The 19,166-nt window shown below is 42.5% G+C and overlaps 1 protein-coding gene across 1 annotated transcript in view; it reads left to right on the forward strand.

Moving 5' to 3' along the window:
* The first annotated feature begins 14,185 nt into the window (after window positions 1-14,185).
* The window catches only part of ATP8B1 (ATPase, aminophospholipid transporter, class I, type 8B, member 1), a 28,065-nt gene continuing 23,084 nt past the window's right edge, over window positions 14,186-19,166 (forward strand). Inside the window, exons 1-2 of the mRNA XM_010292240.1 lie at window positions 14,186-14,366; window positions 17,941-18,038. Coding sequence (XP_010290542.1) covers window positions 14,186-14,366; window positions 17,941-18,038 — 279 coding nt within the window. The remainder of the gene's footprint in view (window positions 14,367-17,940; window positions 18,039-19,166) is intronic.

Genomic DNA, 19,166 nt, shown 5'->3' on the forward strand with positions numbered 1-19,166 from the left:
GGCTGTCTTCCCTGAGCGCCGGCGCCTGCCGCCGCCTTACTGACTGGCGTTTGTGGCCTTGGGCTGGTTGCTCTGCTTCTGACTCTTCCCCCCACCCCGTACCTATAAATGAGGAAAAGGGCTGTCATGGTTGTGGGGCGATTACTCATTCGCCAACGTTTATACAGCGTTTAGAGCAGCAATAAGTGTCCGTATTAAGAAGCTGTCATAGTTCTGCGACAGAAAATACTGCAAAAGTTACTTGTGAGGGTGGTCACTCAGGAGATGAAAAGTATTCTTTGACCCCCCAAAAAATCAGTATCGCAGTCGAGTTTCTTGCTGCTTCGTGTCTGTAGCTTAAGTAACATCCCTTCTCTTAGGGTCTGAATGGAGCGGTGTTAAATGGGGCAGGTAATGAAGCATTTCAGCGCTGGCTTGAGTGTCAGCAGAAACAGTTTGAAACTGAGGAAGGCACACTGTACAGGGAGCTTCTGGCAATAAATAGTTCCTGGTAATGAGTAACAGTGCGGTGTCTTTTATCTTGGGGGGGGGGGCTGGATGTAACTGGCTGAGGAGAACCGAAGAGTGCCCTGGGCAAGTCAGTGGGACTTACAGGTAACCTGGTTCTTGAACAATTCGTCGCTGCCTCTGTAACTGCTGCTAGTGTCCCCAGGCTTAACTCCCCGTGTCAGTGTTCGTACTGGCTCAGGTTTGCTCACGGCTTGCTGTTTGTATCATAAAGATTATTTTCAGTAACTTCTAAACTGTTGCCCTCATTTCATTTTCTCTTGTGAGACAGTCTGTGAATGTTCTAGTCATTTGCAGTTTGTCATGGTGAATTCAAAGCGCCACTTGCTTGCTTTGCATCAAAGCCCTCTATTTAAATTAGCTAGAAGTTATTTTCTGTGCTCTTTTGCTGTTGTGGCTTTTATTTTGATAGCATAGGTAATCATATTGGGCCTGAGTGTAATGTGCTACCTGTATTTACATATGGGGAGGAATCTGATTGATTTTGTTTTAATTTTGAGAGGGTTTGATGATCTTCCTTGGCTGTTTCCTTTATCTGCCCTCTGTTAAATGAGATGCTTTGTGTTAGATGTAACTGAATGCAGGATATTAGCCAGGAGCTTCTGAAACCTAATCCTAGCTGTGACTGTGACTTACTGTGTGGCCTTGGACAAATCACTTAACCTCTCTGTATTTCTGTACTTGTCAGGGGTGAAGAACATGGTTCTCATTATATCCCTAGGAGACTGACGGTGCATGAGCTCTCAACTCTGCTTTGAAGATGCTGTGCTCTGTGACAGAGTCCTGCTGCTGCACCTTTGCTTTTTGGCAAGCTTACAAAATTATTCTGTAATGTGTAGTGCTGTGTTTAGTGCTGCGTGGTTTTTTCTTCATGTGTTCTTGGAAAAATTAGAAATATATTTTTAATTTGGCAGTAGAGATGGACAATTTCAGCAAGTTCATGGATGCTTTTGTTTACAGAATGGTGTACAGTTATGCACAGGGAGATGTAAAACAAAAGCAACATCTAAAAGAAAAAAAGGGAGGGGAGAACAAGCAGTGTAGAGAAAACAGGAAACAAATCAAAGAAAGAACCAGATCATTTGCCAAAGTGACTTTCTGCCTGAGAGGAGGAAGAGGAGGTAGCATAAAAGGGTTTGGAGAGCTAACCAGAAATCTCTCTTTGTTAAGAAAGCTTTGCAAGAGAAGTTAATTTCACTATTTACCTAAAAGAAATTTTCTTTTGTTATTGCATGCAGATAGTCTCCTCAGGTGGATGTCAGCCAAGACACCATTTCCTAACATCGTTTCATTGCAGGTGAAGCCTAATTTAAAGCCCTGTGCAGGGGATTCTTCTTTAGCAGCTGGTGGTCTCTGTGCGCTAATGGTACAAGCGTTTCAAGCTGTATCTGTAATGCAGTCTTTTGGTTCAGTCATAAACTGCGTTGGATAAAGGTCAGTTTAGGAAAATATCTTTAGCGTCAATTCTAGATGCCGACAGAAAAGGTGCATTACTGTGTAATCTCCGACCTTCTTAGCAGGAAGTAACCTTTATTTTTTACAACTAAAAATACCTGCTGGTTTTGATGAGGGAGGGTAATATCCAGGAAGATAAGTCTATTTAAAGTTCCAGAACTCTTCCACGCCAAACACAACAGTTCACGTTTGCACCAAAACAATTACTTTTATCTCTATTAAACCAAAGATATGCTGTTTTATAACATGAACCTTGAGAGACAACATAACAATTTCTTTAAAAGGCACGTTGAAATCCCCTCAGAGTACACTCGAACCTACAGCTTGAACAAAGGTTACCAACTTTATTATCTTCTGCAAAGATAACTTGCTTGACTTGGACTTTAAATAATGGAAAGTCTGCCTATCTGTTAATGAAAAATCCTAGTGCAGATAATGGGTAAAATTATGATTTTGTTTCTGCGAGTGGCCCATCTTCAACCATCCTTGCTTAACCTCAGGCAACTTGGACTGAGTCTCTCTTTTTATTACTATTTTCTGTTAAATTGTTGGTGACTAGTTAATCTCTTCCTTGTGTAGAGTCCTGTTGGCCAATAGCAATCAATTCACTTATATTGGAATGTCCTTCATATTAATTTTCATACATAGCAATCTTAAAATTTTATAGGTAGCTATATTGATGAGTACACAATGGCCACTAGTTTAATTCTAGTGCTTCCTCTATGAGGAAGGTGTGTTGTTTTGTTTTTTAAATGAGGTGCTTTTCTCCAGTTGATGCGATCATGCAGAACTGAGATTGGAAGCATTGGGACTGAAGCATGTGGAAGCTTGTCTCTCCCATGTTTTCATTTTCATCTGCTGATACTGTGCTTTTTTCTTTCTTTTTTTTTTTTTTTTTTTTCTTTTTTCCCCCCAAGATTGGTCTTGGGCATCTGTGAACAATACAAAACTGTATTCCCTCTTTCCGGTCACCTCCCTCCAGAGGGTTTCGGGGTTTTGGTGCCTCAGCTTGTTTGGCTGGGTCTTCAGTATGTTCATTGGAGAAACTGTCACTTCCCTTCAGCCAAGTTTGGAAAGAATAGCTTTTGGAGAAAGTAAGATTTCACAGACCTTGGTGGTACCAAAATACTACAATTTTACAGTGGTGCTTACCTCCTGATAGTGCAGGTAATTGCATCTATCTATTGCTATCTATCTAGTTATGCCATCCGAGGAGGTACTGGAGTTGATTCCTTGTAAGAGAAAGATCTGTGGATATTACAAGGTTGGCTGTGTATGATGCCAATAAAAAAATCTGTTGAAGCTGGAAGTAGGGCATTTTAGTAAGTTCTTGATCCTCACAGTTAAAAAGGTATAGCTGAAACCCCTTTTTGGAAACACCTTTTTAATGAATGGTTGCCTTTGGTACATCGTATGAGGCTGGGTGTGTGTGTTTCCGATTGCATTATAAGCTGAAAGGGATGCCGTAGCTGTCTCCCAGTGCTGTGCCAAGGCATTTCTTCTTGGTGGAATAGCCTCATTCTAGTACACGTTTTGCCAAAGCTGTTTGTTTATATAGTGGGAAATAACAGTGCAAGTTTGCTCATATCTTTAGTTCTCCAGCATCCTTATTCTGCACAATTATGGCACTCTTCCCACTTCAGACATGGGTGAGTAGATAAAAAAAAAAGTTAAAGTTTTGAGTGAGGCACGGTGGGCTTTTGTCCCCTTAGCATATAGCTGTGTAACATGCAACTGTTGGTCAGTTGTCTGCACTGTCGTATTCCCAGATTTTTGTCCTGGCACTAAAATTTCAAAATGGATGGTGAGGGGAGATAAGGAGAAATCAATTATTCACTAGAGTTTAACCCTCTTCAGGTCTTCCTCTGGTAGATATTAATGCTGATGTTATTGCTTACTCTGTTACTGTGCAGATTGTGTAAGATGCATTATTTCTAATCAATAGCTACAACAAGTTGTTAAGTTTTTGATGCCAATGCTTGTGGAAAGTGAAGTGAACCACTGCTATTCAGACTAAATTCTAAGCAACCTCTGCACAATTTGTGGTCACAGATTGCTTGAAATGACCTTTCTTATAAATGTTTTCTGTGAGATGAGGTACTATTGTGAATCAAAATATATGTACTTTATATTTTAAAATTGTGCATGTGTATGTTTATATATGCATATGTGTATAAAACTTGGGCTTGGGTGAACAACAGCAATAGATGATACAACCAAGCTGACTCATATGAGACCTATTGCTTACAAAACAAGTTCCCTGATGATTTCTTGTGTGGCAGTGGTAGCCTGAGTCTCCAAAAGCACTGTTTGAATCTTTTGTGGTTCTGTTGTGTGGTGAACATCTTGGACTCATCAGGTATGATATGTGTTCTTGATGCCCTGGGATTTGTAGGTGCACTACTTTACCATGTAGCCATATTTTAACCACTTGAATTTTAACCTTTTTTGCTGGGAATTCTGAGTCACCTCACGCTAGGCGAATGTTGGCAGTTTGAAGGTGGGAACTTTCTCCGAGGTCACAGTGCAATGAAGAAGGTGTGTAGGGTCAGGAGTTTGTTTCTTTACTGCCTCGGTTTTGATTAGCTTACACCCTCAAGTGTGGTTTGAGCATACTTATTTCAGAAAAGCATGCCTGACTGAGAATGTCTTTACTGTCGGTGAAATTGTTGAGCTGTGGGAGCTCTGACAGACAAGCAAACCTCTGCTTATTTCCTCAGCTCTGATGTATTTCTGTTGGAGTGATTTGGCTGTACGCAGACCCATTCGCAACGCATGGTATAAGTGTTCAGCAGTTCTGTTTTCCTGTAGCAGCACTGGGACCTGGGGTGTGCCTCTGCGTCAGCTGCCAGGAACCGGATTGTCCACGATGTCTGGGCAGAGTCTGCTTGTCAGTTGTACCAAGCACCAAGCCATGCCGTTTCCAGTAGTCGTTGGGAACTCGTAGGATATGCTAAGCGGCACACACAGTGTATGGTATGTTCTGAATTGTAAGCTAATTATAAGCTGTTTTTTTGCCTAATGCAAAGTGTACTTAGTTGGCGTAGAAGAGTTGAGGCTTCGGGGTTCAGTTTGCCCCACTAATGTACTACATTGGCGGTACTTGATGGCGACTGCCTCAGATGAGCAAGAGCATGCCGCTAGTCACAGTGGACTTAAAATAGTGATCTAAACTCTTGAGCTTGCCTTTCTCCAAGGCATTCCAAGAGCTGGGCTTTACCACACGCACGGCATACTGTAAGTATGCATGCAAAAGTCAGTGAGTTTCAGAACAAATGACTGATAGAAATCGTTCCCCTTGAAGACGTAATTTTGGGGGTGTTCAATTATTTTAAAGAACTATTATTTTTAATGAAGTAAGTGTAACTGTTATGTATGAAGTAGCTGTATAAATTGATGAGTTTAAAGCATGTAATGTTTGGAATGAAGGTTATTTCCTTGGACCATTTGTGCTGATTCATGCTATTTCAAGTAACTACTTTTTTTTTTTTCTCCTTAAAACATCATAAAGATTCACCAGAAGGTTTGAGTTGTTAGAAGATACTTCTATTTGCCTATCAAAGTACTTGTTACCAGTAAAATTTCGTATCTGTTTTGAGTAATACGTGAGCTGTCTCTTATGTTTTGGAAGAAAATCTGGTTTTATTATTTGCCTGTTTCCTTGTAGAAGCTCTTGTTACAGGTAGATTAGTTGATTAATACATTTTTAATGAAGGATGATACTCTATTAAAGCATTTGGCCGGGATCACTGAAATGAGAATAGCAATGCAATATCCCACCATTGAAGGACTTGGGTTCTGCCTGCTGCTTTGGGAGGCTTAAATAGCAAGCAGCAACTGTAGAAGCATTAACTGAACCCATGTTACCAATTTGATGATTATCAGGCTGGGAGATGGACTGCCCTGCAGTGTCCCAAGGTAGCAGTTCTGTTGGAGATCCTGGAAGGCTCACCTACAGCTATTATCTCATTTGTTGTTTATATCAGCTGGTGGAAAGTTAGGTGGCAATTACTTTTTTGACTATAGGAATTTCACTTTGCAAATACAACAAATAGTATTTTGTTTTCTCCCTGATATTTACAGAACCCTCTGAGAATTTGCGTGGTGAGAAGTTGGGCTCCTGGTATGGTTTACTATTCCTTCCTCTGTGTTTCAGGATATAAAAACATCTTGCATTTAAGTGACTGCATTGGATGGATTCATACCATAGCTCATGGGAGTCGTCTTTCGTACGCCCTAAAAATAGCAATAGCTAATAATAGCCACATGAATTGCTGCCACCAGGTGAAAAAAAAAAAAAAAAAAATCTTTGCGTGTTGACCAGATGAACCACCCATATGCTTTGAGTTGGGCTGCCCACTGCCTCTGTTCTGTGTTAAGGTGATTTTTTTCTTCTGTTTGAAGCCCACTGCTGTCTTTTTAGATTGAGAATGCTAGCCTTAAGACAAAATGCATGCATCTCTGTATGTCTCCTGCTTTACTGCGTAAAGCAGGGCTTCCTTTTTCTGAAGCAGTCTCCATTCCTCCGAGTTCTGCTGAATTTGCTGGTTTTGTTAGTAGTGTGAAGAGGTGGGGATTACCCCAGTCGTGTCTTGGTGTGCCCTACCTAGCCGTTTCAGAGCCCGTTTGCCACAGTTGCGTTTACAACATGGTCATCTGGATTAAACACTGTGTTTTATATCTGCATTGTCAGAAAGGATGGGTAAATCTCTGGGAAGTGGTTGGTGGTTTTGTTTTGCTTGCCCAGGACTTGATATTGGTGACCAAATTATTTCAAAAGAAACAAAACTGCAACCTTACCCAAGAGTGGATCATGAACTGTCTTTTCAATTACAAATTTCAGTTCTCAAACAGTTAGAGCTGTTCTTTAAATGTGTGCCCATGGATGAAAAGTCATTCTTAAACCTATTGGGGTATAAGCTTGAGTCTCTTCAATACAGGTGTCTGCTTTGATAGAGCCATCAAAGTACTCTGATTTCTTTTTTGGTTGTTTGGATCGCAGTCCTGCAAGCATCCGTTCAGTTGCTCTATTTAACTAACAGTCTGTCTTTGTTTCGTGCTCCCTTTTTAGCTTAAAATCTCAGTTATTGGCAAGATAAGCGATGTGTTACAGCTGAAGATGGCAGAACAATTACTTCTGTCTCTTAGGGGAAAATGTAGTTGGAGTAATAGTGCATCTGCTAGAAAGTCCTTGGGGGGGACGACAGGCCCACCTCAGAGATTAATATTAGGCATGGTATTCTAGCTGCAGTTTTGAAAGTGCATATTCAGTTCTCCTGTGAGTAGGTTTTGTTTTTCAATGTTTCTTTCTTCAGTAACACATAGTAAAGAACTAAATCTAATAAGTGTAGGAAAGTTTTTAAAAACATGCAAATTGGTGAACATGGAAATTCTACCTGGGTGGAGAAATTTAAATTTTTTTTTTTTTTTTACTGTTACTGTATTGCAGCACTATTCCAAGTGATAAGGAAAACAAGTATCATTTGGCTAGTTCATTGTTGGACCTCAAAGTAGAGTACTTGACTTTAAAATGTTTGATGGAGTTTCCCAAATGAGATTGAAATACATTCCCATTTTATGGAACAGGACATCATTGTTACTGTGTTTTATAACTGTGGTTTTGCTGTTTTATTGGAGCAGACTATTTTGTTCTTGGCTTGGCAAAATGCATTTCCTTGCCGCACAACAATAGGAAGCCCCACAGCTCTATATTTGGACTACGTTGTTCAGGGCTTGGCAGATGATCATGATTCAACGAATGCTGAGTTGGTGCAGCTGTGGAAGTTTCAGTATTTGCCTTCTGCCTGCCAAGGCAGCGATCAGTCAGCTGCTGTTCAGGTTTCGTTTTGCGATCCTCTCCACAGGTGCCCAAGGAAGACTTCATTCAGGGCATACGGAGGCAGGAAGCTTGTTTGCGTTCACCCATTTTTTGCTTTGGTTTGCTTTGTGTTGTGTTGGTTTGTTTGTTTGTTTGTTTTTTTAGTAGGTAGTGATGGCTCTTGTAATCTTTCTAGAGTGAAAAAACATGAGACAAAATCGAAATTCCTGAGGATCGGGCTTTTTATTCATTTACTTTTTAAAAATACGTAGTTAAATATCAGTGAGACATCTTGATGTAGCTTTTTTGTCCTATTTTAATTCCAGAGACCTAAAGGAGTTCAGAAAGGTCTTTCTGAGCTTGCCTTTTGTACTATTTGAGTTTGTTTTATGGTTCTTGCTTAAAATATTGATGTTGTGTTCTAAAACCACAATCTGTGGCAAGGTTTGAGAAATTATTGTGCTACGCACTGCATGAACGTGTGAAATTGTTGCGCAGAACAGCGTGCTGAGGAGACGATGGCAGGTTGTAGGCTGTGCACATGTTGTGAAGGGACTGATGACTGACAAGTATGTAATTGTTAGGCTTGTTCTGCTTCACATCATAGGTTTTTATATCCACGATAAATAAAAATAACACATTTGGTAGCATTTGAACTATTTTGCTATACATATGCCTTGTTCTACATGGATCTGTAACTTTATTTTGGGGCCACTGAGTGACTATCCGATTTGCAGCATTAAAGCTATGTGCCCTGTGACCCCAAGTTCTTGCAACAGTGTCATATGCGGTGACTCTCCAGAGGAGAATTGAGAGTAAGTTTTTTTTGGGGGGGGGGAGGGGTGCGTTTTGGGGTTTGTGTGGGGCTTTTTTTTGTTTTTTGGGTTTTTCTTTTTTCTGTTTACTGCCTTCAAACAAATGCAGTAAATGTTTGGGTTTTTTTTTTTAACAAGGTTTAAATTATTCCCAATTAGCTGGTACTTGCCCTGAGGCATGAGCAGACACAAACCCTGAGTGACCAAAGCACTGTGGAATTTGCACCTGAGTTTTCTGCTCTTTTAGTAAATAAACTCAGGCAGCTATAATTAAACTTGTTTTTAACACTATTTTCATCTCCTTTACTGCCCCATACATCAACCCTCCTGTTGGATCAGCTTAATTTTCTAAGATAAGGGGACTGTAGCCTGCTATGCCAGAACCAGGAGCTAACCGATGCTTCCTGCTGGTCCAGGAAGCGTGGCCGTCCCAATCAGTGGCCACCAAGCTCCGAGCCGGCCCCAGCCTCGACAAGGGAGATGGCCTTTGTTGCCACACTGGCCGTCTCGCTGCAAGCGAGGTTAAAGCAGATGCAGTTCAGGCTGTTGGTACTCTGCATGCCAGCTCTCAGAGGCTGGCTGATCCTGATGGATGGTTGCAGAATTAGTGGCTACTGAGCTATTGGTAAAACTTCTTGTTTTCTTCCAATGCTTTCTCTAGACTGAAGTTTTGTTTAATAGAAGTGTTTCTGCTTGTGTGACTTTTATCTGAAATGGAGTGAAAGCCCCTGTCTTCAAGTCAGGAACGAGAAAATGAGGACCATACAGCCAAGAACCAACTTTCTAAAGCGTTCTTTGAGTATTTTTTCAGGCAGCATGTAAAAACTGTGTTGTTCCATCTCAAGCCCTCCAAGAACTGTTTCCACAGGCACCAAAAGCTCTCTTTTCAAATTTTGGCAGAATTTAGGAAAGTTATTTGTGTGTAGTGCTTCTGGTGGGATGGAGTTTTCTGCCCTTGAAAACACATAGCTTGCTCCCCGGGCAGCAGGATCCCTTTGGGGCTTGATTGTGTAGCTTGCAGTACATGTAGTCAAGTAGATCTTGTTTTATGAAATTCTCAACCTGTCTCTCAGAGGAAATGTGCAGCTCTTCTTCTGTCGGAATTTTGTTTTGCTAATTATTTTTCTTTCCCACTGCATATGTTCAAACATGACTAATTATTTCTAGCTTTTAAAAAAAAATATTTAATTTTGGTGCCTTTTTTCTCCTCAAATAGTGACTGCTGCAAAAATCAGTAACGGCCACCTCTTTTCTTGCCACGTTTCATTCACCTTTGGTTTCGATTGTGTCCATCCTGCATCCGCTCTCCTCTCTTTCTGTCCCCTGCTGGCTCAGTATTAATTGGCATCTCTGTTGCTCCGTGCTGTCAGTACCTTCCATCTCCTCCTTCATGTCATGTTTACTCTGTGCCTTCCTCTGAACTTCTGACATCACTTTGACATCCCAGCTATCCCTTTTCATGCAGACTAGGTGTCAGGAAACTTAACTCTCAACCAATTTGTCACCCTGTCACTGGAGGACTCCTTTGCCCTTGGCTCACAACGCTTCCCTGCTCTCTTCTGCCTGCGGGTGCCTTTCTGCAGTCTCCTGGACAGCCCCGGGCTCCTCCGCTGCCACGCGCTTGCCGACAGCCCCGCCTGTGCTCCCTACCAGTCGGACCACTGTCCTCTCGGCTGGACCACTGTCCTGTCGGCCGCTGTTGGTCCCTGAGGGCAGGGTATGTACAGAGCAGGCAGGCAGCAGTGCTTCACAGGAGACTGCCAGCCACCAGGGATGTCAGCGGTGAGGTCTTTGGGTGACAGTACCCTCTGCATTTTGTGGTATCAGGCTTAGTAAATGCTGCCTGAAATCACCGACGTGTGTGTGATTTCATTGCCTTCTGCAGAAATGATAATGGTGCCGCCTGCAGCACAGACCAGCTCAGCGGACAGAGTTGTGCTGCCTGCAGGGTAACAGTTAATGAGATCTCGTCTATTAGTGGGGTTTTCCAGTTGGCAGTTTAGTTCTTTGAAGAGGTAAAGTGAACACAATTAGTTTGAACTACCCCCCCGGCAAACCATTGCACTGGTGTTCCCAGCTAGCATCACAAGCTGCTTCTATTTGTATTTTAGGTATTTCCATTTAGCTATGCATCTGTAATAGAAAACAAATGCAGTGTTTTTTTGACATTTAATCTAACCCTTTGCATGATTAATTAGTTGATTAATCATTAATCAGTTAATCACTAAAGATTAATAGACTAAAGGCTGAATCTCTTGTGTGCCAAGGGTATGAGCTTATTTTGTTTGTCTTAGAGTGAGAGCGATTCAAAGAGCTGGTGGTATTTTTTGTTTTAAGGACTGTGCACGTAAGGATCTTCGACTCTTCCTCTCTAGGAGTCCCCATGTAAGGTATTAGCGGGGCAGAATCCTTGACTACTGCAGGGCTTCTTGCAGTCATGTATATTTTGTATATATTTCAAAGAGGAATTGAACATTATGTCCTGCTCTAAAAGGACTTTGTATAACATTCAAACAGTTTGGGATTGAAAACATAAGGAATTTCTTCTACCTGAACAGACATTCAGTGCAAAGAATCTCAGTGCCTGTAAACCCCGAAGTAGGCACGTGGTTGAAGAGTCTGACCCTGGCTGGCTTGCAAAGCTGAGGCATTGTTGGCTTGGGGCAGGATTGTCCATATCCCTGTTTGGATAGAAAAAAATTGGAAAAACTCGGTGTTTGTGTTGGCTGTAAGCATTGCTCAGCAAGTCAGAATTTGCAGGATTGTTAAGAGGCAAGACTGATACATGATTCGGCAGCGTCTGTCTGGCTTGCTGAGGGAATGAAACCTCGATGTCACCTGGGGGCCCCTGAGCCCCAACACGGGTCGGGCACCGTGCGCAGCAAGGGCTGTACAGCCAGCTGCTCACTGACCACCGCGCGCGAGAAACTGCGTGGATTGCATCACGGACCGGTTCCTGCAGTGACGTCTGTGCAAGCTGTCCTGGCCCCGTGTACTAAGTTGTTAACGAGTAGGTTGCTCTGGAGATACGTTTTTGGTTCAGGTTTTTGGTTAGTACTCTTCTTCCTTTCTATATCAGGTGTAACGCGAGATTTTATGGGGATAGGGTGGTAGTCAAGAAAGAACAAAAGGCGTAAAAAGACGAGAAATAAACCAAAATATCACAGTGAGGTATTCGAGTGCCTGAGTTTGAGATTGAATCTCCTGTGACTTGAGGTGAATTCCCTTAACTCCAAGGCTAATTAGGAAAACAAATGATCTTTTCACAAAAGTTTCAGGTTCCACAACTCTGTGTGACTAGCTGTCGTATTCCTGGCTAGTTGCATCAGTGAGCAAACTCTAGTAGAGTTAGCAACTCTAACAGCTTGAGTGGGTCTTAGGAGAAGTTATATCAATTCATATTAAATCAGACTGTGCGTTCATATGATACCTGGTGGTTTTACTTTATTTTGTAAACTGGCAGTCTTGAAACATTAGCCTGCGTGCTGGGCAAGCACTGCAGTGCTGTGGCTCATGGTGTTGCATGCTTTGGGCTCCCAGCCAACAGTCATGTTATTTGAGTAGCATATTAAGTGCTCATGTAATATTTATATATCTCTCATAAGAGTTTGTAAGGACAGGGGACAATTCAGCTTTGCGAAAATAGAAATTAATGTGGATGTCAACAGGAATTGTGTCAGCCCCAATCATTGCTGGCTTCGTTAGCAACAGCATACGGGGTAGAGGGTGGCACTGGCCTTCCTTCACAAAACCAGGCCCTTTTTGCAAGATGGGCCACCAGGTGTGTACTTGGTAGCTAGCTGCTCTGCACATTTTGTTACTTGGCTTCAGCAATCCTTTAACTTGGTTTTAGTTTGAAGTTCCCAGGGAGCAGGAAGAGTAGGGCTGCTTCTCATAGGAAAGCAAGCAGATGGAGGTCTCAGGGCTCTCGAGGCAAGCAGGACAGGCCCCAAGACGGTGGCCAGGTCTAGCCAGAGCCCAGGCCATAATGCAATGCCATGGTGTTGAGGCAGGCCCAGGGTCAAGCTGGGAAGTTGATGTGTAGTTCAGGGTTAGGAACAGGCCCAGTGATGGCCGGAGGAGTCCACAGTGTCGTGGCAGAGCTGAAAGGGGCACGGATGTGGCCACAGCTCAGCTGGAGACTGGCCCTCCTCTGACACAGCTCAGACAGGGCCCGCAGGCTGAGCCAAAATGTGACTCCTGGTCCCATGGGTGTGGAGGGGCCAGGGCAAGGCTGATCAGGGCCAGAGAGGCTTATTGGTGCCCTGGGGGCCCTGGTAGAAATGGCTGTGGTGATGGAGCCCCCTCCTTTCCTCACAGGCTTTAATTTTCTTACAGTTGTTGTGGTACTTAGCACAGACAGGACGCAACCTGTTGGAAGTGTTGATCTGCAGAAACAAGCACAATTTGAGCTTCGGTACAACAAATTCGGGTATTGCATGGTTAGAAACAAACAGGACATGCTGTCAGAATGGCCTGAACCCTTGTGCCAGATCAGTTATTAAAATGCCAGGGCACCCAGCAAGGCAACTAATTGTCCAAATGTAGGTGAAGACCACCTAGGAATCATGCAGGTGGTTATTTGTAGGTGTTGGTTGGAGGGGAGTGACACACAAGTAGGTCGTTTCTGGATTTTCGTTACAAGCAGTTAACTGGACGCTGCCTGTTGCAGCAGATAGCTTAAGCTGTAGAAACCATCTCGGAGATCTAAAAATGCTGAGGAGGCTGGGCTCCCTTATTGCATGTCTTGCTCCTGTCTGAGATGGCAGCCAACTGCAGTAGCCCAAGTCACAATAGCGTTGAGAGTTTTTCAAGAGCTATAATTTAAATGAACTTCATGGAAAGCGGAGATCCCGATTTGGGAGATAATGTGCTAGTGCTCAAGGGCTAGGGAGCACGTGCGCTTTCTGAAAAGCTTCAGGCAGGGGTGTGCAGGCACGCATCACAGCTTCAACTGACTGGTCTTTTGTGTCGAACCACAAATTAGTTACAAACTTCCTTGGGTATTTGGACACCAAGATGTGGGATCTTGCAATGAGAAATGCTGATGTTTGGCCGGTGGGGAGGGGCGAGGAAGCGAGGACCGCTTTGGGTGAGACTGGGCAGGCCGGGATGGAGGAGCCGCTGCATGACCCAAACCCTCGATGTCGTGACTCGTGCTGGCCCGGCGCTCACTGCCTGCTGCCTGGCCCCGCTGTGGCCAAGCGGGGCTCTGGCTCCTGTGGCTCCACACGGGATGGTGTAATGGCCTCTGGGAGTCAGGTGTTTGTGGGCTCCCTAATTCCTACATCCCACTCAAGATGTGCTGCATCACGAGCGTGGGGTGTTCCTTAGTCTGTCGTGTGAGCATGTGTAATTACATATAGCAGAATGGTAATGAAGGACTTGCTGTGAGAATAACTGCCTCATGACTTTGGTCTGTGCTTGAAAACTGAGGCTGTGCTCTATGCGGTTCCTGGGAAACTGGTTTCAAACGTGGGTTTTGGTGACCAGCATCAACAGAGTAAAATTACGGAGACGTGGTTTCCAGCACTTTCTACGTTAACTCATTTCCCTAACTTTTATAAAATGCTTGCAGGGCGCTAGCAGTATGATCTCAGAAAGGGATTCGGAGACCACCTTCGATGAGGATTCCCAGCCTAACGATGAGGTGATGCCATACAGTGATGATGAAACAGAGGATGAGTTGGACAATCGGCAGCCTGCAGTCGAACCAGGACAAAACCGAATCAACAGAGACACTGAGGAGAGCCGAGAGCCATTGAAAAAAGGTAACATTATGACAGAAACTTGATTTGGGTAGCAAATGATCCTGAATACAGAGGCCGAGCCATGCATGGATCAATTTGATTTTCATGCTTACTTGTTAGGTAGGATTTGGAATGGCTTCTCTGAGTCTGTGGAGGAGTAATTGATGGCAATTCGGTGTAACAGATGTCACAATGAAAATCAGCTTCATTCCGATCTGCAGCCAGAGTTCTGTGCCACCGCTTGTTGCATAAAACTAACGATCTGCATGGTGACCTTGTGTTAATTAAGACAGGCCCTAGGTGTACATAGCCTGTGGTCTGAGAACTGCTCGAACAGAACTTCAGATGCTTGTCTTCCCCATCATCTGGAAACTTGAACCAGCATAAGCCAATTTGCTATGTTTAGTTGGTTGGTTTGCATGTATTTGTGCTTTCTAAGTCTTGTGCAGATGAGATTTCAGCTTCAACGCTTATTTTGTAGCCTCATGATTTTCTTTATTTGCGGTAGTTTCAGAATCACGGAAAGGTAAGGTGAGTAGGAGTTCAAAGAAACCTGTCAAGTGCAGTCTGTGTGCTGCTGCCAGTGCAGGAACATAAATGGGAGGGACCTCTGGCATGTTCTAGACATACCTGTTCTTAACCTCTGTCCAAGGAAAGTCTGTAACTCCCCTAAATACCCTTTTTTGCAGTGCTGCAATGTGAGTATTTTTTATTTAACCCCCACCTGTTTAATAGATACAGATTTCTTCCTGTTTGTGTGGCAGTATGGAACAGTTGATCACCTCTCATTTTATAACCACCTATTACGTGTTTTCATTTTATAACCACCCATTACATGTTTAGTTTTGTGGGGTTTTTTTTACGATGACTGAGCTAACATAGTCTATAGAATAAACACAGTTTTCTTAGTCTCTCATAGTCCATCGTATTTTCTTGAGTTCTCATCATGACTGTTGCTCTCTCTCTCCACTCCCCCCTTATTTTAGCCAGATACTTTATTTAGTAGACGCAGTACACCAGCAACCACAGGTTTGCTTTGTGGCCTAGTATAAGCAGAAGAAAAAAAGAGAAACAAAACTAAAACAGGATCTCCTACACCTTCAAATTCTTTTCTGAAGTGTAGTGTGCCTTTTTCTTCATCCTGGTGAACTGGAGAGAATCTGAAAGCAGGGAGATGAGTTTTGATTCTGCCTTCCAAAGGGCTCGTAGCTCCCGCTAGTTCAGTGTAACCACAAGCCTCTTCTGTCTATAGTTAATGTTACCCAAATTATTATCCAAAATATGGAGTAGAGCTATGTGCAGAGTTCCTTTGAACTCTGAGCTAGGGCAAAAGCTTTAAGGCGACAGGAGATATTACCATGCAGGCTTGGTAGGCCAGTACTCTAATCATAGAGCTTGAAAGCAGTTGACAAACTTTGTCAGAGGGTTTTTTTCCCCCACTCTTTAGACCCTTTGGGTTTTTTTGTTTGTTTGTTTAAATCCTCTTTGCCTGCTTTTTCTGATTAATAAATAATTTTCTGGCATAAGTTGCAGAATTTGTAGCGTCTGCTGACTGTTTCAGTAGCTAGCTATATTCAGGTAGTGCTACAAAAATGTCATCCTTCTTTCTTCTTTTTCTTCTTATTTTTCCCCTCAACAAAGACCGTTTTCCCTTTATGTTCCTTTAAAGATGATGAATTACTGATGCAGCTTCCCAAATATTAGGTATTAATATCACTTTTAAGCAGTTTAAAGTAATTTTGGGGGGTTCCTTCCTGCAGGTTTTATTTAAAACCTAATTTGCCAGTTTTTCCATCTGGAGTGCTAAGGTTTTATTAGAACTGCAATGTTGAATGTGGTGAGGAAATGTTCTTGTAGACATGTTTACAGTTTTTTTCAGTCCTGTCATTAATAGCTTTCTGAAATCATGCACTTCAGTAATGCTTATCTTCTTTTAAACCAAAACCTGGTCCTCCAGTAATTTTCTGGTAGATTTTATGTAAGGCAGCTAGAACCCTTTGACTCGCAGCACTTCCATGGAAGTCCTAACCAGGGTGCACAATGTATCTTCACCATCTGCTGTATGTTTTCATTTATGCAATCTTAAATACAAGTGCTAGAGTAAGATAACTATTTCTCTACTCTCTTCACAGCTTGCAACCAATATGCTGGAAATTAAAGTTGTGTAGTCATAGTACAGATCCCAGATATATCAAATGAGAATTTGCTTTATGTGTTGGGTGGGAAAAAAAAAAAAAGGTTTGGTGTCTGGATTTGAGTTTTTAAGCCTTATCAGCCATGGCTAAGTTACAGTGGCCCTTACAGCAGCCCAGGAGCGCCTTCACGCGTGCTTGCCCCTGGGTGCCCGGCAGCATGTGCCACTCCTCACCCCACACCTCTGCAAGTTTCACCCCATCCATGCTCTGCACTGCTGGATAAACTTGGGTCATGAGAATCCCATGAAACCAAAAAGAGCACCCATTAAGGACAATTACTGTGGGTTGGAGAAAAGGGGGAGATACTTGGCTGATGAGTCAGGAAAGCTGAATTTCAAAATACTGTCTGCCTCATCCTTCCCAGGCAGGCTAAGCGCTCCTGTGAGTCAGCTTAAAAACTCGCTGAATGAGTTCAGCGGGGAGTTTCTTTGATGTGGGCAGGGCCTGAATTTGTGGGTGTGGGTAGCAGGATTAATAGGGCTATTGGTGATGCAGGCTTGAGGGCAGGAGAGGGATCTGAAGGAAAAGAAAGAAGGGGCATGGAAAATAACTTGACAGCAGGAGGCATTCTGTCAGTAAATAGTGGTCAGCCAAAAGCTATGTACATCCACGATGAACCCCATTTAAAGATGGACTTTGTAGGACTTGGATTAACGATAGGGGCTTAAGGTGGAGAAGGCTGGCTTGTTAGCAAGTCCTCTAGAAAATTCTTCCTTAAGGAGGCTGTATGTGAAGTCAGGTTTTAAATGCTACGTGCTGAAGGTGACAGAAGGAGGTGAGATTGCTCAGGTGCTTTGTAAGCTATTTTATCAGCTTTCAGTCCAAAATTTCAGAAGGCAAATATCACTTATTTAAATTTTTTTTGTTAAATTTTACTGCAAAATGCAGTTCACATTCCTGAGTTTTTAAGCCATCAAACAAAACTGATGGCTGAAGACATAAAATAAGCACTTCAGATTTTTACTTTTTTAAGTTGTAAATGAAAACCATTGCACAGTATGTTTATATGAAATAATTGGTTTCAAAAGTTGAGTGGACCTTTTTATTTGTAGAAAGGCTGAGAAGCCCTGTTTTGGGTGCTTAGTACTTCACAGGTGTAACAGAAGAGGGGAAAGAAGGGAATTTAGCATGAATAAATGTTACTCGGATAGGTTTTCCATTTCTCATAGAACTTAAAAATTGTTAATCACCACTTCTTCCTATGTCAGATCATATTTTAATTGTTAATAAAGACAAATAACCTGGAAACTTCTTGAAAACCTTTTTTTTTTTTTAGACTATGTACTAAAAATCAGGTACCAGTCTTGTTTCAGTTGAAAGTACCTTTATCACTTGAGAGAAAACCTGAATCTGCCAGATTTGTTCCCTCATGTTGACCCATTTTGCCTTGTCTTTTCCAGACTGCAGCTGGCAAGTTAAAGCAAATGATGAACGCTTCTACGAACAGCCCCAGTTTAAGAGAACAATATTTCTGTGCTTCAAAAAAAGCAAATATGCAGTAAGTTTTCTTTATCTCAGTTATGTGCTAATAGGACTTCTCAGGGTGAATATTTTCTTAATCTCAGTAAAATCTTCCCATCCACTGCTGGTTAGTGTAAAAGCCACAATTAACACTTCTTAGGATTTCCATCAAAGGTGGGGACGTATAACTAGTTTTGCGTTTGTGAATGGAAAATCGAGGTATCAAGAGACTTGTTTAAGATGAGATAGAGAATTAGAAGCCAGGTGTCCTGAGTACAAATTCCAAGTTTTATCAGCTCAACTAGGGCTGTTGCAAACATCTGCATAAGTGTCACCTTTCGTAAAAGAAGTCTCAATGTAGTATTAAGCAATATCCTGATTAAGCTAGACTGGGACGGTCTTAAAAATAGACATTTGGGAATGTCTAGTCATTGAAACAGTGCCATTCTAAATCCACCTAATTATGATAAAGGAAACATTTTTATCTCATTTATCAAGACAAAAGGCTGAATTATTTTTTTTCCCTGTTTCTAATTTTTTAACTTTTCAAAGTAATAAAGCTACGGTGCTTGTATGTGGTGCTGGTTGCGATTGATAGAGGCTTGGACTGTGGGGTTACACATGGACTGTCCGGATTTATCTGTGATGCCTTGGCTCATGGGTTCCCTTGTACCTGCTGCCTGGCAGACTTGAGGCAATTTGGATTATCTCATGCATGAGTATGAACATTTAGTAGTAAAACTGCTACAACTGGGGCTGTTCAAATGGAAATCCTTCATGCTTAAGCTAGGTAGGAACAGGCGCTCATGAGAGTTAATCTTTGATGGATCTGACATTGTCCCTCTGTTGTCCCAAATACTGGTTCTTTCACCCAGTCTGCAAAGAGCCGAAAACCACATGGAATCGAGATACTTGCTCTTATCCCAAATCTGCACAGAGCTGGGTGCTAGGTGGTAGGTGCCCAAAGCTAGCACCCCTCCGTTAACACACAGAAAATTCGGATAAATTTTGAGCAACAGTTATCAGTATTTTTTTAAAAGTTGGCTCCATCACCCTTGTTCCCATTGGTTCCCGCCAGCCTCGTCTCCACTTGAAGTCACCACATCCTTCTTTTTTACAGCGCATGCTCAGTGAGGAAGGGGCTTCTGTGGACAGGGGGCTTTCC

The sequence above is a fragment of the Phaethon lepturus genome, unplaced genomic scaffold (genome assembly GCF_000687285.1).
Source record: "Phaethon lepturus isolate BGI_N335 unplaced genomic scaffold, ASM68728v1 scaffold16038, whole genome shotgun sequence".
Classification (NCBI taxonomy): domain Eukaryota; kingdom Metazoa; phylum Chordata; class Aves; order Phaethontiformes; family Phaethontidae; genus Phaethon; species Phaethon lepturus.